Source organism: Gopherus flavomarginatus, chromosome 11 (genome assembly GCF_025201925.1).
Source record: "Gopherus flavomarginatus isolate rGopFla2 chromosome 11, rGopFla2.mat.asm, whole genome shotgun sequence".
Taxonomy (NCBI): domain Eukaryota; kingdom Metazoa; phylum Chordata; order Testudines; family Testudinidae; genus Gopherus; species Gopherus flavomarginatus.
The window spans coordinates 47,868,519-47,893,338 of NC_066627.1; the positions used below are offsets into that span (position 1 = coordinate 47,868,519).

The window sequence follows — 24,820 nt, forward strand, 5'->3', positions numbered from 1 at the left end:
AGGTTGTTATAAAGAGGATGGTGATCAATTGCCCTCCAAGGCCAGAAGAAGAAGAAATCCATTTAGTTTTCAACAAAGGAGATTTAGATTAGATATTAGGAAAAACTTTCTAAGTTAAGCTCTGGAATGGATCATCTGGAGAGACTGTGGAGTCTCTGTCACTGGAAGTTTTTAAGAACAGGTGAGACAACCACCTGTCAGGGATGGTCTAGGTACACATTATCCTGCCTCAGCACAGGGGAATGCTAGTCCCTTCTAGTCCAACATTTCTATGATTCCATGTTACTAAAGCTATTTTAGAGAGTGGGTTTGCATTTTGGTCAGAAATGAATAAATGAAGAAAAACTATGTGCCATTGTGATGCTGTGTGATTGAAATACGATCGTGTATGTCATTGATGTTGCCACTGTTAGACAATTGCAACAAATCTTGTACAAAGTATGTTGGGTAAGGTGTCAATGGAAAAGTTACGGTTGGCTGAGTATGATTATCCTGTTTATATGCATGTATCATTTTTGTATCTGAAATATTGATTATGTACTAGCGTCCTCTATATGTGCTGTATTCCTGGGTAAGATCCACCAGGTAAAATCTATTGAAGCCGGACAGCTTTGTGTCGATGGCCCATCAAAGGGAATTAACGCGCACAACGGGACACAGAAGAAACTCATTCCACCCAGATGGCTCTTCCTGCAGATGTCTTAACATCCAAGTGGCCTGTGAGTCAGCAAGCCATGTAAGGGCATGTGACTGGCTCATGTGACCCTGGACTCCATCTTCTGCTTGTACTTTTCCACAAATTGTACTGGGGCTTTTGTTTGGGACAGTAAAATTCCATCCACATGGAAGAGGGTATAAAATACCTTGCTAGAAACCTCTCCATTATGTCTTCATTATCTGCTTCATGTCTCTGGACTGGATTTCTAACAAGGAAGCTATAAACAAGGACTAATGAATGACTCCCACACTGTTTGGGTAATTTCCAGAGGGGCTTTATGCAGATTAGCAGTTTATTCCATCACTGCTTCAAACCTAATACAAGAACTTTGCAATGTTAGTATGTGTATGAGTGCTTAATCATTTTAATTCTCTAATTCTTTTCTCTTACAAATAAACCTTTAGATTGTAGCTATCAAAGGATTGGCAACAGCATGATTATTGGGTAAGATCTGAGTTATATATTGACCTGGCTATGTGGCCGATCTCTTGAGATCAGAAGAACTCTTTGTTTGATTAAATATTTTTCAATAACCGCTCATCATAGTCTAGTGCTGGAATGCCTAAGGAGAAGCATTCTTTGCTTCTTCTTAACCAGTGTGGTGAGGCAGCAGTTTACTTTTGTTACTGGCTTGGTATATCTAATGGTAGAATAACCACCATTTTAGGGTGAGTCTGCCCTATTTCCCAGCAGTTTGTCCTGAATCTGGTATTCTCAGCTGTGACCCACTGATGACCATGATTCCATAATGATAATTCAGACATTTTTAAAAACATGAAAATAAATAAATAACAGGTGGCCTAAAATATGTATAGATTTTTTTAAATTGCTGTGTGCCAGTTCATCTGATTTTCTAACCATTTCTCCCCCTCCGCAACCTGACAGAAGAAATAGTTTGTGTCACTCAGGAAATCAACCAAATCAATTTCAATTATCAGCCTCTACTAGACACACCTATCACTCCCGAGAAGAGGGGGTAGCGTGGATGAAACTTCAGGGCTGAATAGCAGGCTGCACCTGAGTGACACTTAAAGCTTTAGGATGACAGTCCTTGTCTTTGCTCACGATATTCTGTCGAGATGCTAATAACTGAACCCATTGATGCACAAAAGAATTAGAAAACCTCTCTCCTTGTGCAGCTGGACTTAGCAGCCCAACTAGGATTTGCATTAGTGCTGGACTAGAAGCTGATGATCAGGGGGCATGTCTACCAGAGCTTTGCTGTGTCTCAGTGATGCTAAAGCTTAAATTAGGAAATGAGTTCTGAGTTTGACTTTAGTTTCCACTTGGAATTCAGTTCTTCTGAGTTGGCCGCAACCCTTTTTCTCCCTCCAGGGTCCCAGTGAGCTGCTCATGAGCAGCTCATAGGATGAAACCTGTTTGCAGACGCTATGTTCATTCATTGAATAACTCACTGGTGATTAGACTAAAAGAAACTAGTCTCTTTATGAGTGAGCTGTGAGCTGATAAATGGGACTAAATATGTAATAATATTTTTTGCTTGTCCAGCTGTAGCTGCCAGACTGTCATTCACACGAGCCCCAAACATGCCCACAATTTTTAAGAGATCCCTTAAAACCACAGCCAAATGTCTGCAAGCTTGAGTGTGGTTTTCTCTCCAAGTACAAGATCAGTCTCTTTTTGGATGTGAAGCTCTCTGGATCCGAAATGTTGCCACCGGAAATAATGTCAAATTAGATTCCTCCTGAGCTGACATAGCACAGTGCTATAGAGACTCTCGAAGACCAGGTGCATCCATCAGAGCTGGCCCTTATCATGCTAACTTCCAGCTGAAGCTAGTGGCTTTGAACAGCAGCGAGTGAAAGGGGGTTATAATGGTATACAATTAGGAGAACTATGGAGTGTATTATCCCAAAGAGCACAGGTAATTCTGTGAAATGGCAAATCAGGGTCAAGTGATATTTCTTTTGATAATGGGAAAGCAAAGAGCTGATTGCAAAATTGTGGGTTTTAAAGGAGTTTAAGAGTTTATCTGGGAATATTAAATCGCCTTCATTCAACCACTGCAATAAACTTCACAGTCTACTGGGCCTTCTCCTCTTGGAACTCTGCTGCAAAGGATGATCGGGTGGAACCAGGGCATTCTGGGGGAAAGTGACAAATTTGCATTGGCAGAAATGACAATCCCTGTTGAGTTAAAATGGTGAAAAGACTATAAAAAAAAGTGAATGTTCTCTGAAAAGTATGAATGAGTTAGATTAGATCCAGGACAGTCTTGCTTGACCCTTTCCCAAAAGACAAGAGTCAGAAGGCTCAGAAAAAAATGAAAAGGCAATGTATTGAGGATGGAATATATATATGTATGTATGTATGTATTCCACATGTTAACAATATATATATTGTTAACATGTGGAATACACTTCCTGAGGTACTAAGCCAATTGGCTTAGGGATGTTCTACTCACAAACGTGTACCAAAATAACTAACTTGGTGTAAAACACTTTAAACCAACTGAAACTAAATCGAAATAGGACACTTTCATTTTGCAAGGAGAAGGTCCACCAGGTTCGTCCCTAGCTATTCTGGGACCCTACACAGCACCCCTCCCCCCAAGGAGAGGGATAGGCCTTCACTGGGGTGGGGGGTCTGGCTTCGGAGACAGGGGGGAACTCCCCTCCCCCCCACACACTCACTTGTGGAGCGGCTAGGGCAGCATTGCTGCACTTCCCACCGCCGGTGAGTGCAGGCCCAGCCCTGCTGCAGTCCTCAGGGGAGTAGGGGCAGGGCTGGGGCGGAGCAGGGATGGGGGCTTTGGGGAAGGGGTAAGGTGGGAGCATGGCTGGGGCAGAGCAGGGGCGGTGGCCATGGGGAAGAGGCAGGGCAGGGGCTGAAGCAGCATGCAGCACTCAGGATAGAAGTTACTGGGCTTGATGCAGAAATTATTGAATGGGGTTCTCTGGCCTGTTTATGCAGGAGGTCGGTCTAGATGATCATAATGGTCCCTTCTGGCCTTAAAATTGATGAACTTATGAATAAAACTCTTCATGGTCCCAGCCCATGTGCCACAGGGTATAATTATTTCCCAACTTCAATTTGGGAATCATTCCACACCGGTAAGGCATCTAGAGCTGCCAAGGTTAAGTGTTTTCTCCAATGGATGCCTACCTTGAGAAGCCCATTTGTTGAATGAATACAATGATAACTGGAGGTATTAAGTTGTATTAGTCTGCATGACCTCTACCATGTTATCATCCATCAATTTCACGCCCAGCTGTGGCGGAAAATGCTGTTTGGGAATCCACGTACCAATGAAAAGATAAAGGGCTAAGATAACTTTTGTGTTCCCTCAAGTCTGGGGCTGTCCGGAAGTTGATCTGGCCCACAGAGTAATTAAAATCTCATTGGGGCTGCCCTAAATTCCCCACCCCGTACCCCGCAACCACCTCGGGCCATTCTAGCAGTTGGAGGGCACCTAGCTGCAGGGATACCTTGCCACACGTCTTACAATGAAAGTAAGAAGGGTGGATAATATAGTACCACTGTGCTGGCTCTAGCCCCTTGACACACCAAGACTCCTTGAGGAGCTGTTGAAGATGGATTTCCAGTTGCTTTGCGCTACAGGAGCAGTCTAAAGCAGCTGGAACAGACCCAGGAATTGGGCCCATCACTTAGATGTTCAAAAAACACAGAATAAAGAGGTTTTCTCCCCTTCCATCTGTTTAAGCTTACAGACTAATAATATATTTCTCATCCAAACTTCTTAATACCATGAGCAATTATTATCAGCTGCCCTTCTGTCATTAGGGGATTGCTTGACATCTGCAAGTTATTCTAGAAGCTGTTTTGGGGTTCTAAAGATTCCCCCCGGTAGTTCTTTGAAAAACGTCATTTCTTGGTAAAAGAAGGTCTCTCGCCAGACAATGCAAAGAACTTCCTCCATTTTTCCACTGCTTTGCATTTAAAACAAACTGCCTGATCCACTCCCAGCTGCTTCAGTGCACATGTCCAGCCTCTGAACAGCCTGTTTGGCAAAGGCGTGAGCTGATTGTGTTTCATTTGGGTTTTGAAATTTTAAAAAATTGGTCGGGTGCTCAGAGCCTGTGAATGAAACCTTTTATTGATTCCAAATCAAAATAAAATAATAATTCATCTGGGATGGATTTGACCAGAAACCAAGAATTAAAATACTGGGTATTCCAATTCCTAATCCAGTCTTCATTGCTGTCCAAATCACCATTCCCGCTCCTCACTATGTTTCATCCAGGTGCTATGACATGACAGATACTGAATGCTCACCTAGTCAGTAATCAGTCTGATTTGTCTGCTCTGGCTCAGGCTGGCTGCTTGGATTGATGGCTCTTTTTTGCCGTTCATTTAGGAGGAAGACTGAGATTGGTAAAAGGCATCACTCTTTGTTCTGTGAATTCATTTCCTGTCCCTTGCTTCCGACTGGCGTGGCAAACCATTGAGCGCCCGGTGTTCCACTAATCCATTTCATGCTCTAACTTTAGGCAGAGAAGGAGGAAAAGTGAGAGGCAGAATGCTGCTGTGACAGACAAAAAGCTACAGGATTTTAAGCAATTGTGTTTGCTGGGGGCTGATCCTCAAAAAACAAGGGCTGGAAATTAGAGCTGGTTGGGATTTTTATTTTTGTCTCGTGAACATATCCATTGAAAACTGACACATTTTTGACCAGCTCTACTGGAGAAGCCATGCATCCTGCCTCCAATGAATGCCTGAGGAATGCTAATACAGTTCTGCCACCTCTACGGAAATATACATCGCAGAGACACACCACAGAGTTAAGCAGAACTGTGGCTAGGTCTAGCAGAAAGGGGAGGAGGAAAGGGTTACCATGACCCAGAAGTCAACCTCAGTCCTAGTGTTGATAATAGCACTATCACACAGGTAATGTTCCCGTGCTGCAAGGCTATGGAAGCTTGGGAGTGAGAATGGGAAGAACGTATTTACTGCCATGCCAACTCAGATCATGCTCAAATTAATCCAATAGCCAGTCTCAACAGCACCAGCTGCTTCAAAGGAAACCTGCAGAAGGCAATTATGGAATAACCTGCCTGTAGGGAAAGTTTCTTCCCAACCTTTATTAGTTAGAGGTCAGCTTATGGCTTCATTAGTGGATATAAATGATCGCCTACCGTGAGGGAACTTTCCAAGGTGTAGTGGAATGACCTCTGTCAGGCAATGTAGGAAGGGGGGAAAAAGGCCTTGTGATGCATTGTAACCTTTTCATGATAATAAATAATGTATCAGTTCACTTCTGTGAATGTTAATTATATTCATATCTGGAACAGCTTGCATGCAAAGAGTTTAATTCCCTTTCAATTATTAGGCAAAGGAACCAAACAGAAAAGGTCAATGAATTGGCTGCGGCCATGAATCATTAGGGATCTCTCAAACCTAATGAAGATCTGAGCCTGGCTGGATACAGAGCCATTGACAGTTAGAGTCCCTATTACATAGGACATAGGATTGCAAGTGACATCCTGGGTCACCGAGTCCAGTGCCCTGCTATCACAGGCAACCCTGTCATATAATCCTGTTAATAAATTCATCAAGCTCCATCTTAAAACTAGTGTGAAATTGTTTGTCCTTCCTACTTCTACTGGGAGGCTGTTCCAGAACCTCATTCCTGTGATTTCCAGGCTAAACATATTCATGGCCAGTTTATACCCATTTGTTCTTGTGCCAACATTGTCCTTTAGCTTAAATTGCTTTTCTCCTTCCCTAGTATTTATGCCTCTGGTCAATCATATACCCTCTCAGCCTGCCCTTTGCTAGGCTAAACAAGCCAACCTCTTGGAGTCTCCTCACATCAGATAGGTTCTCCGTTCCCCTGATCATCCTAGTTGCTCTTCTCTGCATCTGTTCCCATTTGAATTGACATTTCTTGAAGATGAGTGACCAGAATTGTGCACCGTATTCCATATAACGTACAGAAATGTTTTCTATCAGGTGCTGTCACCACAACAGATGTCTGTTGGTACCGCTCCTGCCTCCAAGAATTTGGCTTGTGTTAATGCTGAGAATAGAGTGCAGATCTAGGCCTTGTGGACTGCTGAACTGTTGGACAGAACTCCCACAAGGACAGTGTCCCTTCTTGAAATGTCCCATATTCCAGGAGATGAAAATACCCACAAAATTGTGCTATGGTTTCCAGCACTCCTTTTGCTAGCCCCAGCCAGACTCAGGAAGCTCAAAGGCATAAAAAAATAAGCAAAGCAGTAAAAATTAGGGTGGGAAAGTGATTGGAACATTTGCAATCCTCAGTGGATTTTATTCAGCGTTCTGAGTGAAGCTGGTTTTCATTTCAGTTGCATTAACTTCCCCATTCACAGTGATGAGCACTAAAATTATGTAGCAAACACAGGACATTACTCTTTTCGGTGACAGGGATGGGATTGTTGTGGAAGAAACAGAACCCTGAACTGGGATCTTCTCTCACTAGAAACTTCTTGCTTCACCTTTAACAAAGCTGACCCTATTGTCCCAACATGCAGGGGAGCTAAGGAGCATGAGATAATGGCCAGATTTCTCTACATGGTCACTGCACTACTGGTATCCAATACATTGCACCGTAATGCAAGTTGAGATGCTCTGCATGCAAGAGTCTGAGATTAACTGAGCCAGTCTGGCACATCCTCCTGGATCATTGACTCTGTGGTTCAGGAATGCTCTCATGCATTGCACTGGAAATCCTTTCGTCTGTGAACATTTGCTGTAACTGACAGTGCTTCTCACACGAATCTGTTATTCCACCCACCCACCCACAATGAAAAAGGCAATGCACAAACATGTGTATTTACTGGATAAGAAAGTGACTGGAAAACAGAAGCATTCTTTCATGGACAGAATGAGTCTTCTAACTATGTACCACCCACTCCTATAATCAACCATGCATCAAAAGCAGGGAGTCTTCAATGCAAGGCAAAAATAGCTCCTATTTATCAACACAGGATTGTCAATAACTGCACTAGTCATGTATCTTTGGGAGAGGTGCACATGGGGACAAGAGCACCTCCAGACTGGCCCTTTTGTGCCCAGTGCTCACTGGCAACAGGTTGGCTGTGAGGTGGCTTTAAACTATCTACATGTCCCCCACAACTTGCAGGCACTAACTGGGTCCTCGGACACAACCAAGAGCAACCTCAGGGCTACTATAATTTGGGTCAACTGGCAACGGCTGCTGGGATTGACTGGGTGTAGCAGCTCCTGGCAGGAGCACTGCCAGCTTTTTTGGCGCCCTAGGCAGTGGAAGGTCCCACTACCGAAATGGCGCCCCCGACAGAGGCGGCGGAAGGTTTCACCCCCGAAATACCGAAGATCAGTCCGCCGCGGTCGCCGCCCCCCAAATGTTAGCACCCTAGGTGACCGCCTAGATCGGCTAATGGGTTGCGCTGACCCTGGCTTCTGGCCACTCTCACTTTCCCCCTCACACATCCCCAACTGAGCAGGAATCCTCAGGCAGCTAGTTAACCCAACTTCCAGATACCCACTGCAAAACTTGGCAGGTTCTCAAATTCAGGCCTTCTGGGATGAGGACAGTGGTGGAGAACTTTGCTTCTCTAGCACAATAAAATTTCCCATTCTAAGGATAAAGCTTGTCTATGCAGGAGACAGAAATTTCTTGGGGGTCACTCTAAGACTAGGGAATGAACTCCTAGAAGAACTAAGGCCTATCACAGATCTCACCATCTTCCACTCTGAGTGCAAGGTGCATTTCTTTGAACTTGCCATCTACCATAAGGGTATAGCAATGTGTGTATATCTGTGTGTGTGTGTGTTTATACACATATATTAATTTTAAAAATCCCAAACAAAACATTCCCCATCACACACTGCTCCCTCTTTGAGAGAGGAGGAAAGAACAAACATGTGACAGACATTAGTCAATGTTTCTTAATGCACTGTGGAAAGCACTGAGATACTGCATGCTGTTAGAACCTGTCTAAAACAGAACCAAATCAAATACAGATCTGGTTCCAAATCCAGATTTTATAAATTACCACTATCTTTACAGGGACTCAGTTGAAGCCCTGGATCTAGGCACCCTCAAACAACAGGATCTTTGGCCGCCCTGGTCGTCATCGTCGTCAGCATTTAGGTGGAGGGATCTGGAGCAAGGGGCACAGGGAGGGCCACCTGCAGCAAGTAAGGGGGGGCGTGGCACGCAGGGGAACCGCTCCTCGCCCCAGCTCATTGGCATCATTGGCAAACAGCTGATTGGCACCACAAGCCTGGGAGGCGGGAGAAGTGGAGCGGCGATGGCGCACTCGGGGAGGAGGCGGAGCAGAGGTGAGCTGGGGCGGGGAACTGCCGCATGGCTCCCAGGGCTGGGGAGAGCTGCTGTGGGGGGGGCACCTCAGGGCGGAGAGGGAGAGCTGCCACGGTGGGGAGGCGCCTCAGGGCGGAGGGGGGGAGCTGCTGCAGGGAGGGCGCCTTAGGGCAGAGGGCTGCCACAGGGCTTAGGGTGGGGGGGAAGAGGGGCGCAAGGTGGAAGTTTCGCCTAGGGCGCGAAACATCCTTGCACCCGCCCTGCACAGGTAAATTGCCCAGTTTGCTACTCCCTAACACTGGCCCTGGTTTTATATGCAGAAAAACAGTTGTTGTGACCCAGCTGGGCCGTGGAGTTTTTATAGCATGTTGGCAGAGGGAGGGGGCTCAGAAAGAAAAAGGTTGAGAACCCCTGGTCTAAGGTGTCAGTCTAGATGTGATGCACTGTATCATGTAGGATACAATTCATGCATTAGCATGTTGTTTAACATTGCCGGCAGCTACATTTATTAGGATTTATACAAATTATAAATAGATTCTACACCAGTGCTGGGGCCCCCTTGACATATATCACAGATAATGCCTCAATATAACGGAAGTTGCAGCAGTATCAATCAATTACAACCCATCACCCGCATGCTATTTCAAAAGCTCCAAAAGACCCAGTAATTTAATTCAGATATACCCTAAATCTGGCTTGTTTGCTTTGTGGGAATCTGAGATGCATTGTCAAGGAGCCTTCCCTTGATCTCAGAAAAAAGCAGCACTTTGGTTGGTTGTGTGTGCATCAGCGCTAATGGCTGGCAGCATGTCTGTTTCCATCCACTTCTGATCCTCTCTGAATGGCAACAAAGAGATCTCAGGCTCCCAAGGAACAGACCCCATTTCATTTCTCCCAATATGTGATCAGAATTCTCCATCTTTGCAGTCGATTTCTGTTTTGCTGTTGTCCTTATTGTTTGGGAAAAGGCACAATAAATCTCAGGCCCTGGTCTCGAAAGCAAGTGTACTTTTAAATCTCACATTTTTATTTTTCTCAAATGTTTCATTGTTCAAAGTGCTTCGGCAGCCAGGCCCATTTCAAGCCATGACCTGCTAATTCCAATTCGTAGCTGGATTTTCTAAGGTTTCTAATTGGTTAATTTGGAGCAGGATGTCCCCCACTCCCCTCCTACAGCTGCCCTGTACCACTCTGGGGTCAGTGGTATGAACCAGACTGTAGAGAAATGGAGAGTCAAACCCACAGTGTCTGGCACTTGTGTAACTCTGGGGACATACAGAGGTTCCAAGCGCTGCAATTGCTTTGTGGCAGAGGGAAATGGAGCTGAGTGCAAAGGAAGATCCACTTTTCTTCCTCTGGGGAAAAGAAACTGCTATTTTTCCTCTTTATCCTGAGGCTTGTTTGGCCATGGAGACAACTACCATAGTTGCAGGAACTGCTCATGCTGTTTCTGGCCATGAGAGGCATCTGCCTTGAACACAATGGTATCAACAACAAGCCATATGGATGTGGTATACAGCCAGCGCTGCAAAAGAGTCAGGCCTCCAAATCCAAATGCAAACAACTGCCTCGGACACTATGTCTTCCTTCACCAATGAAAATAGACCCCGGTCTCAAGGTTGGATGAGCTTTTTGCATTTCCGAACACCAACTTAGACTCATAGACTCATAGGTCAGAAGGGACCAATATGATCATCTAGTCTGACCTCCTGCACAAGGCAGGCCACAGAACCCTACCCATCCACTTTTATAACAACCCCTAACCCAGGACTGAGTTATTGAAATCCTCAAAACTGGTTTGAAGACCTCAAGCTGCAGAGAATCCACCAGCAAGCGACCCATGCCCCACGCTGCAGAGGAAGGCGAAAAACCTCTAGGGCCCCTGCCAATCCGCCCTGGAGGAAAATTCCTTCCCGACCCCAAATATGGCAATCAGCTAAACCCTGAGCATGTGGGCAAGACTCACCAGCCAGCACCCAAGAAAGAATTCTCTGCAGTAACTCAGTTCCCATCCCATCCAACATCTCCCCGCAGACCATTGAGCAGATTTATCTGGTGATAATCCAAGATCAATTGCCCAAATTAAACTATCCCATCATAACATCCCCTCCATATACTTATCAAGCTTAGTCTTAAAGCCAGATAAGTCTTTTGCCCCCACTACTTGATCCGCTGTGGGCCCTCAGGGGGTGGAATTCATCCATGTGCAGAGGACACAGCCTACCCATCACGGTTTTCAAATCTTTAAAAGAATGATGTTGCACAAGCCTGCCAGATTTTGTGGGGAGGCAGGAATTATTTATGGAGGGTGCTGCAGTTCTCCAAAGCCACAGGGAATTTCTTAAACGAGTTTAAGGAGGACATCTTCAAAAGCACCTGCTCCTTCAGCAGCTCCTCCTTCGTTTTGAGACCATCATAACCTACCAAAAGTCCAGCACGAAGAAGCCCATCGAAAGACAATCGCTTTTTATTTCTTTCACTGATGGGTGTCTCGGCTGGAGTAGCAGCACCCTCAATGAGTTAGACCTTTTGTGGGGAAGAGGAATGCTAAAGGTGTAGATGATATATGATATCACACCACTCATGGAAGAACAAGAATGGTGATGTATTTCCCACCGTCCATTTTGGATGATATAACAACTTTCTGGAAGTGGTATAAATACCACCAGTATCAGAAGCTGACATTTGAAACCAATCAGCTTGGTTACCCAAAGAAACTCAAAGGCGCACCAGCATGGCATACCTCTCTGCAGCATTATTCAGCTGTTAGGGGGTTTTCATATTATGAGACAATTTGAGGTGGAACCATGGATCTTTATGCTCCACTCACAATTGTCCCCTGGCACTTTATACCTTTGGCATTTCCCTTCCTATCTGGCCTCTGTATGCTTCAGCTATTTCTTAAAAGAGATTGGGCAGAGTCATGAAGACTGGATCTAGATTTGCACTCCTCCAGATTTTAATGTTAAGACAAACACTGCTCCTAAGACACCATGTCTATATTTGGAGCCATTTATTCCTTGTTGCCTTCATTTTTTCTCTTTTAAAGTCTCAGTTGTCTTTAATTAATCTCTTTCTGGGCTCACACACTGATTAGATGTGGCCTGGGGAGAGCACTGCGAGTACGTGGGTCTATTCCAAGTTCTTATGGCTCCCATCAGAAGTCTCTTTGCTTGGGGCTGAGCTTTCATTTTGACTTCTTTTCAGGTGAGAAGAAGAATGGAAACAAAAGGTGGTAATGAAGTGTGGATACAAGGAGGAAAGCCGCCAGGGTTCTGCTGTGTGGAATCAGATTATCACTGCGCTGAGCAGTAAGAGTCCTGTGTTTACAGTGTTTTGAAAATGACATGTTACAAATCCTGTGTTAATTTTTTCCCTCTGGTTCTGGAATACATTCAACCTCCAATGGGGAGCTGAAGATTAAAAGCAAAATGCCAGCTGGTTGAAGAGTTGACCTGAACCAAGGTCACCAGACAGCTCAGTGTCAGAGGCAGGAACACAGTTTAGAGCCCCTGGTTCCCAGACCAGTGCCCTAACTGCCAGGCCATGCTACTTCCCAATCCTTTAACCGTCACGTTTCATTCATAAAATGACACTGATGTTCCCTTCATTCAAGAAAAACTGAATATTCAAATCCTTGGTAGCCAAACACCAATACAAGCCCTGGTCATTAAGACACTGGGATCCATGTGATAATATTACAATTCTTTCTAAATAATTCTGGGGCTTTGGCCTCTTCATCTTTCCCCCCTAAGTAACTGCACATTGAATCAAATGACTCTCACTCCTACTAAACAAACTGACTTTCTGGCCTGGCATGTAGTTTTATGAAAAGGACGTAGAACACATTTCAATCTAGCATATGAAAGATCTGAAAATGGCACAGACATGACAAAAAGGGTTGGGGAACTGAAATCCTTTGTTTCTTTGTCTCTGACTGTTGTCATTGTGATAGTCAGTGCAATTATTGCCTTTTCTTGCCATTAGTAATGAGTGCCCAGGAGACATTCTTAATTGGATATTTTGCTACTTTTTTTTTATTTTAAAAGCTTGATTAAACTTTGGAAAACTTTTCTTCTTAAAGCAAAATACTGCATGTTTTCTAAGCTCTTTGGGATGGGGCTAACTTTTTGGTTTGCATTTATACAGCCCCTGACACAGTGGAGCATAGGCACTACCCAATACAAACCACACAAATCTGATAACTTATCTGAGATATTTTCTCTCTACTCTAGAAGTCAAAATGACTAGAAAATCTTTATCAGACCCAGGCAAAAGATATAAATAAGCATTCTGCACTTAGAGCCTGCTCTAAAAGCCATTCAAGTCAATGGCACTGATCAGACCCATGATGCAAAAACAACCAGGTGTGACTGGTGGGCTGATTTTCACAAAATTATTTCCGGCTGGGGCAAGTTCATCAGGGTTTCCTATCATTGCTGTTTCCATTCACCAGCAGAAAAGGGAAATGTTGCAAAACACATCCCTGCAAAATGAGGATGAACTGATTTAATTTTACACTGGACCTTTCTATATCTGATGCTAAAAAGAGTCTCACCAAGCTAAAACAAGCTAATTTTTCAGCTATTCCACTGCATAGCAGGCCATCATCATAAGACCAGAACAGTTAGAGGTAGAAAAGACCTATTAGTTCATCCTGTATCTTCTTTCTAGTGCATCATTGTTCCCTATGGCATATGTGGCTGATTGCTTCATTTTGCATTCTGCGTACACCCAAAACTAACATCAACATGAGTTACAGTTCTCAGGGTGTATGGAATAATAGGGCAAGATTGCACTGGTGTGCTGGTAAACTTAGATCTGAAGCTGACAGGTTTCTCAGTGGGTAACTTGATGCAGATTTCCAAATAGGAGCATGAAGAGAATTTGCGGGAATCAAGAACTGTCTAATTCTCTCCCTTCTACTGTTACTGCCCTGTTCTACTTCAGCTAATGTTTTGAACCCTCTGCGCCTGCAACTAAGCAGAGTTCAGCTGCTCTGAAGAAGCTCTAGGTTAGCATGCTTGCTGCAGGTTGTGAGGCCCAGAGGGGCAGTGTCACTTTCTCAATTGCATTTGTGTTTTCCTCCTAAAGAGCAATTAAAAGAGCTTCGCTGAAAACAGGATCAATAAGGATTAAAATAAATAGGCTATAAAATATACATTAAAAAACTACCTTGCTTGTGGAAAGCTGCTTTGGCAATATAAAAGCCCAGCTTCCCTGAGCCGCTTCATCTAATATAAGGATTAGAGAGTCAAGCGGGTGCAGCTGTGTTAATTGCCAGTTTCCACTGGAGTCCTAGTGATTAGATCTACTAACCTTTACAGTATCTGTGGCCAGGGTTCTTTTGTGAGCCCTGGGGCCAGCGGTCAGCACAGGACCAGAAGAGCCAAAGGAGACAAGGTGGCTGTATGACGAATTTGCAGTGTCCAAATCTTGGGGACAGTGTGATTTGGAGCAGCAGTCTCCACACTTCTGTATGTAAGGGGACTGTTATCCCTTACTAACATTCAGTGGGGGTGTTTGGGTTGCTAGCTCCCAGCACTGAAAGGGGAGGGATCGATGGCAAATCAGGACCCTGAGACTGACAGTCCCCAGGAACACTGGCTAGAGGCCAATGCTCCAGGTCAGCCTGACTGATATGGTGGGCAGGCTAATCAAAGAGACAGAAGGCCAGGGTGGGTCCCCTCCTCAGTGTGAGCTGGAATTGCCTGGTCAGACGGAGTGGGGCCGAGTGAAGGAGAGAGCAGGGGCCCAAGCTAAGCTGCCAGGAGCAGAGCTGCAGCCCAAAAAGCCAGAACACAGCCCAGGGAGAGAGACCTGCCCTGGGAGGGGAGCTGCAGCAACTGGAGCTAGAGAAGCAGCCCAGGGAGCTGAAGGCAGAGCAGCAGCAGCAGCCGTGCTGAGGCAGTGTGGAGCTGGGGCTGGAGCAGTCCGGAGCTGGGTGTGGGGAGAGCGAGGGGGACCCTGGGCAGTGGGCCCAGCAGAGGGAGATGCCTCAGCCAAGAGGCCCTGCAGGCCAGACTCGGGGGGGGGGGGGGGGATCATAACCCTGACAGAGCAGAGGTGACACTAGGGAGAAGGGTCCTGCCACCCAGAGCCTGAGAGTGTGTGGCCACCGCCAGAGCAAGTGTCCAACCCGCAGCGTCCCTGCAGCACAGCCAGCACCTGAGAAGGAGGCCTGGGACCTACAAGGAACAGACTGTGAACTGTCCTGACATTCCAGAGAGACTGTTTGTGATTGTCCCTGCCACAGAGCGGGGTGATGTGTTTTCCTTTAACCTTTCCCAATTTTCCTTATTAATTTGTTAATTAAATAACTTGTATTTGCTTTAAATTGTATGATGTGATCAGTGGGTCAGGCAGGTGGGCAGTGCAAAGAGAGTACCCCAGAGTGGGGACACTCTAGCCCCTGTCCTGGGTGACCACAGCAGGGTTGGGGGTTGAGCCCCCCCAGGAATCCTGGACCCAGCCTTGTTGGGGTTACGAGGACTCTGCCAGACAGGAGGGTGGAAGGGGAGTCCTCAAGGGCAGGGAGGCCTCTGGGTAAAGGAAGTGGGAGCGAGGACTCAGATCCTTTCGCTAGCCCACTTCACCGGGGTAGTGCAGAAGCCAGGAAAGTTCCCCACAATAGCAGGACCATTCCCCTGCTAACATGTACATCATCCCTATTGGCTAATGACCCCAAATGAGTGTGCTGGTGATCTCAGTTAGCTGTAGCTTACCCTTTCTCCAGGACAGCTGTTTACATCAGGATCCAGGAGAGGGGTGGCTTAGTGCTACCTCAACTCTGCACTACCCAAAGAGTCTCCTTATGCAAGAGAAATCCCCCAGTAGTTGGCTAAACTGGCTTCACAGATGCCTTCCACCACTGATTTGTAGGAGGGAATAAAGGGCCTGTATTTTTAGAAGAATAATCATATTTGTATCTCCTTTAGCATCTCCCTTCAAATCACATCAATGAATCAAACCTTACAATCTCCCTCAGATGTATCCATTATCCCCTTTTATAACTGGAGAAACTGAGGCACAGAGCAGTCAGTGACTTGCTCAAGGTCATATAGGAAGTATCCAGTGAATCAGAACTAGCTGCTATTGCTTCCCAGGCTGTGCTTTAACCATTAAGCCATTCTTCCTCTCCCCTTTGCATCACATACATGTGTGTTCCCTGCAAAGGTGTGACAGTGAAGCACTGAGAAGTTAGGCAGTGACTCAGTTAAGGCTGCCTGTGGAACCATAACTCTGTGTGCATAACAATGCTCTGGTTACATGATCACATACGGTTTTCCCACAGAACCCTGCCTCACCTACTGGCTGAATGGAGCTTAGCGGACAGGTCAGCTGTTCCATGTTTTTTTGCACCTTCATCACTCGCCATCTGACCCTCTGACTCATTGTACTATGCACAATCCAAACACGCTGCGAATAAGGATTTATTTTTTTCTTCCTTTATAAACCATCCCTGCAGTGAATGGATGTGTGTCCACAATGCCCCTCCGAGGTCAAAAGTATTACCAACCTCATCTGGTGATGAGGATACAGAGATACAGAAAAATTAAGTGAGTGGCCCAGTGGCTGAATAGGAAGTTGGTGGCACAAGCAAAACAAGTGCTTTAGCCCCACTACCATTCTTTCTCTTCTACATACCCCAATCTCATTGACTAGAGGCCATAGAGTCCCTGTAGTGCAGGGGAAAGTAGCGCTCACCTAGTCTGACCTCCCACACATTCTAGACCACCGAGCCTCGCCCACCCACTTCTGTATGCTGTGCCTCAGTTTCCCAATATGTCACCTTTCCTTTCTCCCACCCTTTGTCTGTCTGATCTGTTCAGATTGGCAGCTGTTTGAGGCAGAGATCACCTCTTACACAGCACCTAGCAGAGGGAGGCCCTGTTAGCAGCTGGAGCTTCTAGGCACTGCTGTAACACACATAATTAATAATGATAGAACTATCTATTCCCCCCCACCCCCAAGATTTCTGCTTGGATCTTCTTCAGAGTGCTCCTAGTTTTACTCATGTCTGAAGTAGTATGTGATTTCAAGAGGGAACAGAAGTGTGACAGGTGAAAAAACGCCACCAGTGTAAGGAGCAGAGGGGACGTCAATTTACGGATGCTCATTTGTGTTCCTATGTTATTTATTTTTCTTTCCGGTGTCCTGTCCTTGCCTCACAGCAAATGGGCAGTTCAGTTTACTGGGGGCCCATTTATTTAAGCTACTATTGCTTTCATTCCCCTGCGGTACCCTCGTAGCCATATTCTGGGACCTCGGTTTCCTTGACTAATGTACAGTGGATGCAGAACGTGTACTCGGTGTTATTAAGGTTAACAACCCACTCATGTACGAGATGAGATACATTAATAAGGCTCATCCTTTGTATGGTTTGCATTTGCTGAGCATCAGCTGCATGGATTAGGCTTTTCTTTGCTCTCCCAAGTGATGTGACTAGCTGGACTCAGCTCTGTTGACCTTTTGGTAATTGGCACTTGGAGAGTTATTTCCTGCACTCAGGCCTGAATGTAAAATGCAAAACATTTTTAATGAGACAGAGTGGGTGAGATGAAATGAAATCTTGTATTGGACCAACTTCTGCTGGGGAAGGAGACCGAGCGTCCTACCTACACAGACAGAGCTCTTGTTCGGGTCTGGGAAAGGTATTCAGAGCAACCAAACAGTTATAATAGCACGGAGGTGAGCCCAGTGGAGGAAGCACTACACAAAGAAGACAATGGAAGGAATTAACCCTCCTTTCTTTTTTTCCTGGAGACACTGAGAGAAAGAATCCAGGGAAGGAAAGAGAAAAAGGCCCAGACTTAGTTTAAGGCCAGAAGGGATGGCCCACTCATCTAGCCTAACCTCCTGTTTATCACAGGCCACCAGCATCCATCAGCACCTGCACGCTAACCCCAACGACCACAGGAGACTAGATATGTTCCACAGGCAGAGAACAGGAGGGACCAGGGTGCACCACTGCCCCAGGCTGCTGCAAGTCCAAGGAACTGATTAAGTGAGATATATCCAGCTGATCCAGGCAAGCAGCTCATGCCCCCAACTGCAGAAGAAGGCAAAAAAAACCCCTCCAGGTCACTGCCAGGCTGACCTGGGGCTACCGAGTGGAGCTATGCAGATTTACAGTAGCTGAAGATCTGGCCCCAAATATGTCAAAACAGAAATTTTTTGCGGGAACGTATCAGTTTAGACAAAGCTTTAGAAGTCACCTTCAAGTCCCTGCTGTGAATGAGGCAAGTTTTCAGAACAGAGACGTTAAGCTGAGTTTCCTCCATGCCAGGTGAGTGCTCTGACTAGTGGCTTATTGGATATCCTAGGCAGGTGTCTCTCAATCTCTCCTGTTGGAGGTGTTCCACTTTGTATCAATAATCAAGTATGTGTTGGGCCAATGAGAGAGAGGAATGTTTCTATAGCCTCATTAAGGCACTCACTGGGGACACAGGAGTCCTTGAACCTGGGTCTCCCACTTCTCATGTGAGTGCGCTAACCATTGGTCTAGTGACTGTTTGAGGGTTGTCATAGTATCTTTCCCCAATCTGAACCTTAGAGTCCAAAAGTTGGGGTACCAGCATGAATTCCTCTAAGCTTAATTACCTGCTTAGATCTGATAAGCTGCCACCAATCAGGAATTCCAGTGCCTGATACACTCTGGTCCCCCTAAAGCCTTCCCTGGGGACCCCCAAGACCCAGACCCCCTGGATCTTAATACAAGGAAAGTAAACCCCTTTCCTCACCATTTTCCTCTCCTAGAATTTCCCTCCCTGGGTTACCCTGGAAGATCACTGTGATTCAAACTCCTTGAATCACAACACAGAGAAATTAGGTTTGTTCCCCCACCTTCTCCTCCCCTCCAGGTGTTCCCTTCCTAGGCTCCTAGAGAGATAAACAGATTCAAGCTCCGTGAATCTAAAACAAAGGGATTCCACCCTTCTCCCCTCCCGTCCCCTTCCCTGTTAAGTAGAGACTCAATTCCCTTGAGCCTCAACAAGGGGAAAAATCAGACAGGTCTTAAAAGCAAAACTTTTAATAAAAAGAAAGAAAAAAATAAAAGTTATCTCTGCAATTTAGATGGTAAAAGTTACAGGGTCTGTCAGCTTATAGAAACTGGAGAAAAAGCCTCCTCCAGCAGAAATACAATTTAAAATACTTTCAGCCAAATACACATTTGCAAATACAGAAAACAATCAAAAGACTACAACCACCTTTCTTACTAAATACTCACTATTCTGAATATATAAGAGACTGTAGCAGGGAGATTGGCAAGAAACCTGGTTGCATGTCTAGTGTTTTCCAGGACCCAGAGAGAACAAAGCCAAACCCAAAAAACACAAACAAAGGCTTCCCTCCACCGAGACTTGAAAGTATCTTGTTTCCTGATTGGTCCTCTGGTCAGGTGTTTGGTTCCCTGTTTGTTAACCCTTTACAGGTAAAAGAGACATTAACCCTTAAATATTTGTTTATGACAGGGGTAGGTCTCTCTTTCTTGTATTTCTTGAAAACTTTTGAGAGGTTTCTTCCCAGTGTGGAATGGGAAAAAACTATTGAAAGCTCAACCATTTTCCCAGGACAGGAAAGACATTTCCCACCCAGCACCACTCAGGGGATGTGCATTCAAGTGCCTGCTCCACTGAAGACTTCCCAAGAGGCCTTGGGCGAGTCACTTAGTCTCTCTGGCCCTCAATTCTCTGTCCATAAAATAGAGATCATAGCACTGGCCTACCTCACAGGAGTATTCTGAGGATAAATACCATAAAGATTGTGAGGCGCTGAGGTCCAGATCCTCAAAGGTATTTAGGCACTTACCTCCCTTTGAAATCAATAGGCCCTGAAAAATCAATGGGAGTTAAGTGTCTACATACCTTTGAGGATCTGGACCTTAGACACTACAGTAATGGGGCCCATAAAAGTACCTAAGAGAGAGGGATAGAAAAAGGGTGTGTAAGATGAGGAATTCCTCCTGAAAAGATTCCACATTTCTCTTCTTTACTGAAGTTGTTTTTTAATAGTAAATGTTTTTCAACCACACTCAGCATACTATGAACCCAACTGCTGAGATGGGCTTCATGAAAGATATTCATAGTACAAGAGATTCCTCAAAACCCTTTTAATAACATCTCTGCATGAAAAGAATTCAAGAGATGGGTCTAGACAGCTGCTTCCAAGGGAGCATGAAAAGTTGCTTCTTCCGCTGTGCAGGCAACGGTGCAATGATATAAATGATGGAATGTTATACTCCAGCCCCCAGAGAAGTGAAGCTTTTTCAGCTGAACTGTGTGAAAAGCGCTCCCCTGGAGTCACACAGCACTGGATTTAGTCTGCAGTATTTTCCTGACATATGTTTTTTAGCTACTTAAATGTCTACTTGTTTTCAAAAAAAAAAAAAAAAAAAAAAAACAGTGAAAACCTGTTGCCACAATCCCAGCAGACTTCATTAGATCCTGAATTCATCAGAAGTGGATTGTACCTCATTAGAGCTCATTTCCAAAGGTTGAGGTATTACATGGCCACTGGTGATGGGTGTGGAATTACACCAATAAATCTTAGTTAGGACTGGTCAGCCCTTCATCAAGACAACGGATGAGAAAAAGTGTGTTCAGTCAACTTCTCTGCCTAGAAATACACTGCAAAATGTTATTTATTCATATTTATATTACAGAATCACCTAAAGGACCCAGTTAAGATCAAGGTCTCATTGCACTAGGCACTGTACAAATGTAGAGACAATCCCTGTTCAAAAAACCTTAAAATCTGAATAGACAAAGGAGAAAAAAAGTAGAAAGGGGAACCGAGGCACAGAGAGGTGAAATGATTTACCAAGGTCACACAATGGCCACTCAACCATGCTGTCTTCCCATGCAGTCTCACAGCTGTTGACTCATAGGTGATCATGTGATCTCAGAAGGAGTGACTTGCAGATGACAGGCATTGCTGTGATTGTTAGCTTTTGATTATCCTAAACCAGGATTTCTCAAACCTCCCCATAGTACAGGAACACAGTACTTGGTATGTGGGAGCAGACTGTTGGTCTATCAAGTCCAGTATTCAACCTGTATTGGCAAAACATGCAAGCTTCAGACAGAGAGGTGAAAAACCCTATAGTGCATATGGCCAATTGTGCAATGCTCTACAAGAAACCATCCTATTTGAGCCCTACCTTTGTCAGCTGATTCCCTGCATGATGGACATGGCCTGCCCTTACCTTAGCTTGCATGCGATGGGAATGTAGCATTTTGCCATCCAGACCCTGAGGTACAAAATATTACACAGTGGTGTTGTGGGAGGACGCCTTGAGGGAAATGAGCGATGAAGAAGAATATTGTAACAGGATCATCACAACAGCTTGGTAAATCTTCTTCTCAGCTGGGTCATTTCTGCTGGTGACTCAGTATCAGCAAATACCCCAGAGTGGGTAAATATAGGCCCACAGTCACACTCCTGCAACTCCAGTAAACTGAGCTGCAATCTCATTTAGATCCATCCCACCTACTGAAGTCAATGTGATTATATGAGTGCAACTTAGGTGTAGGGATTTATCATCCCTATACTGATCTGAGTGGAAAAATACAGTGCTAGACCACGATCGTGTCTGAACACTCAGAAAGGATTGGCATGGGGCTATTTCGGAAAGGCGCCGACAGATCTGAAGCCCGACTATAGAAAAGAAGTAAACAAGGCTATAAATCACTCTTTATATAATCAGGGGTTACGTCGTTGCAATTAACCAATCAGTAATGATTAGATGCATGCAGAGTGCGTGATATTTACCCGCTGTCCAATAAGGAAATACAATAACATGGTTTGGTGCTGCGTGTTAAGTGTTATGTAATGCAAGAGATGGCTATATAGTAAGGCTGTGAATAAACAGATTTGATTCAGCTTGCAACCATATTGGTCCTGTGCTTTATCCAGTCCGCATGAGATGCCACAATTGGTGACCCCGACGTGATCCGATCCGGCAGGACCTGGTCAGTGCATTCGAAAGGAAAAGGCGTAGGTAGCGGCCGCGGCAGGAGGTACCGAGGGGATATCGGCTCCTGGTCGTCCGAGAGAGATGTTCGTGAGCTCACAAGTGAGCGGCTGCAGAAAATAGCATGGGTTCTGCTTTGTCAGCGGAGGAAAAAACGGTGCATGATTTTTTGTTATGCATCGCTGAGAAGTAGGGAGAAAAGATTCCCTCCAACGCGCTGTCCCAGTTGTTGAAGTGGGGACAAAGGCGCGGGTTTTTTATTACTCCAAATACTGTTTTTGATAAAGCCGTTTGGGAGCGTGTGGGATCTGATCTGTGGGAATCTGTCTCGCATGGCAATAAAGAGGCTGTATCCCTGAGCCAAATATGGTGCAAAACGAAGAAAGTCGTAGAAACATTTGCAGCGGAGGCAGAAGTACAGGCGGCGGTTAGTAATATTTTTAAATCAAAGGAAGAGCCGCCTTGTGTATTGCCGGTGGGAGCCCATGAATTCTTTGGGGGAGAAGAAACTGTGATTACGCTAGCCTCCAGTGCGCCCGAGATTGATCCCAGCACCGTCCCACTCCCTCAAGACTCAAATGAACCCTTGGAAAAGATGGAGGTTACCAATGCGGGGACGATTGAATTTCAGGAAGAAATGAAAAGGCAGGGTTATCAATTGCAAGAGATGTTAAATAAATTGTCCCAGCTGGCCGGGGAGGACCATCCTCCACAATCTCATACATTAAAAACCCTTCACGATTATGGTATGTTGCGTGACGCACCTGCACCAGGTTCGTCCGCCTTTGAGTCCAACTTTATGAGAAATTATAAGACTAAACCGCCCAATAAAACCCCACGCACAGGTGATGTCGCTACCCCCTGTCCCCGTTGCGGGTTATGGGGGTGCAATGTGGGTTGTACCGAGCAAGATAACCCTTTCATGAGTAAGTCGCCGGAACATGGCAACCCCTTTATCAGCAAACCACCAGCATATTCATCTGACACTGCCGGGTCTGGGTTCCCAGATCCGGTGCGGCGATGGCACGGACTTATAAAAGAGGCCCATATAGAGGGGGAATTTTTACCTGAGGCCTTTCCAGTCATAACACCGGACCCAAATAACCCGGCCCGACGACAATGGGCACCATTGGATTGGAAACTAGTTCATGAAGCACAAAAATCAATAATGTCCTATGGCATGAATAACCCATATGTACAGTCTCTAATAGAGCAAATATTCGTTGGGCAAGCTATGTGCCCTTATGATTCTTCAAAGTTTGCTGACATGCTCTTAACGCCAACTCAAAGGTTATTGTGGAAAGACAACTGGTCAAAACGTGCGGAGATGGCTCTTGTACATAATATCGACTTATCAGAGGATAATCCGTTGTGTTATGCCACCCAGGACATGCTTATGGGAACCGGGATTTACACAGATCCTCAGCGTCAAGCCCGTCTCGATCTGCGGATTCTACAGCAGTCGCAGGGATTGGCTTTGGCCGCCTTTAAAGAAGTACCCCAAATGGGTAAGCCAGTTCCGCCGTATGCAAAAATCGTCCAGGCTCCTTCAGAACCTTATTCCACATTTCTTGATAGACTAAGAGAGGCGATAGACCGTTCTCCTAACTTGACAGCAGAAGCAAAGGCGGCTGTTGGGCTTGATCTCGCTACGCAAAATGCCAATGCCGTTTGTCGTCGTATTTTGGCTACCCTACCGAAAACTGCTTCCCTCACCGAAATGGTAGAGGCTTGCAATAGAGCCTCTATCTACGAAGAAACTGATAAAGCAGAAATACATGCAAAGGCCCATGCATCTGCACTAGCGGTCGCCCTTCGGCCTTTAGTAAAACTAAATCAGAACACTAATAAACCTACTCGTCTGTCAGGAGTCTGTTTTGCGTGCAGAAAGCCGGGACATATGAAAAAGGACTGCCCAAATAAAAATACATGAATGGAAACCGATAAGGCGACAAAGGCTTTTGCGGGCACTTGTAACCGTTGTGACAAGTTTGGGCACCGTGCATCCGAATGCCGATCTCGTTTCAAAAAGGATGGCACACCGCTGCAGGGAAACGGGATACGGAGCGCCCGCCGGGGGGGCGCGAAGACACAAGAGTTCCCCAACCCCAAACTGGTTGTTTGGAATACCTTACAGGAGCCACCCGAGGAAGTGCCGGAGTGGACTTGGCCACAGCAGCAGATATAACATTGGAAAACGATAAGGTACAAATCGTTCCTTCCGTAGTAAATGGCCCTCTAGGATACGGACTTAGTGCTCTCCTAATTGGCCACTCCTCTATGTCTAAACAAGGACTCTTCGTACTGCCTGGCCTTATTGATGCGGATTACACCGGAAATATCGGAATAATGGTCCGTGCCCTCTTCCCTCCGGTTAATATTGCGGCTGGTACTCGTATTGCTCAATTGATTCCATTTCAAAGTTCTGTACCTAAAACTAAAACAACGGAACGTGGGCCTCATGGCTTTGGATCTACTGATCCCCCACAGATAGCTCTTGCTATGACATTAACTCAACGCAAACCCTTGCGGGCGGTGTGCCTACAGGGCCCAGATGGCCGCCAAATACGACATGAAGCCCTCTTGGATACTGGAGCCGATGTGACTATCGTCCCAATCCAATTTAGGCCTGATTCCTGGCCCTTGCAAGATGCTACGACCTCGGTCAGGGGTATTGGTGGGACCCAACCCACTCCCATCAGTACCTACTATATTACAATCTGTGATGACGAGGACCCTGCTACAACAGCGAAGGTACGTCCTTACGTTCTCTCTGCTCCCGTCTGGCTGTTAGGTCGTGACTGTTTAAGTCAGTGGGGAATTATTTTACATAACTCCCCTTTTGTTTAGCGGCCATTGAGGGGCGGCCGAT

General features: G+C 45.6%; 1 protein-coding gene across 1 annotated transcript; it reads left to right on the forward strand.

Moving 5' to 3' along the window:
* The first annotated feature begins 21,284 nt into the window (after positions 1-21,284).
* LOC127030992 (endogenous retrovirus group K member 10 Gag polyprotein-like) lies at positions 21,285-23,881 on the forward strand. Its single transcript, XM_050917670.1, has 2 exons — positions 21,285-21,324; positions 22,236-23,881. The coding sequence occupies exons 1-2, from the start codon at positions 21,285-21,287 to the stop codon at positions 23,879-23,881; spliced, it is 1,686 nt and encodes a 561-aa protein (XP_050773627.1).
* Positions 23,882-24,820: the final 939 nt, after the last annotated feature.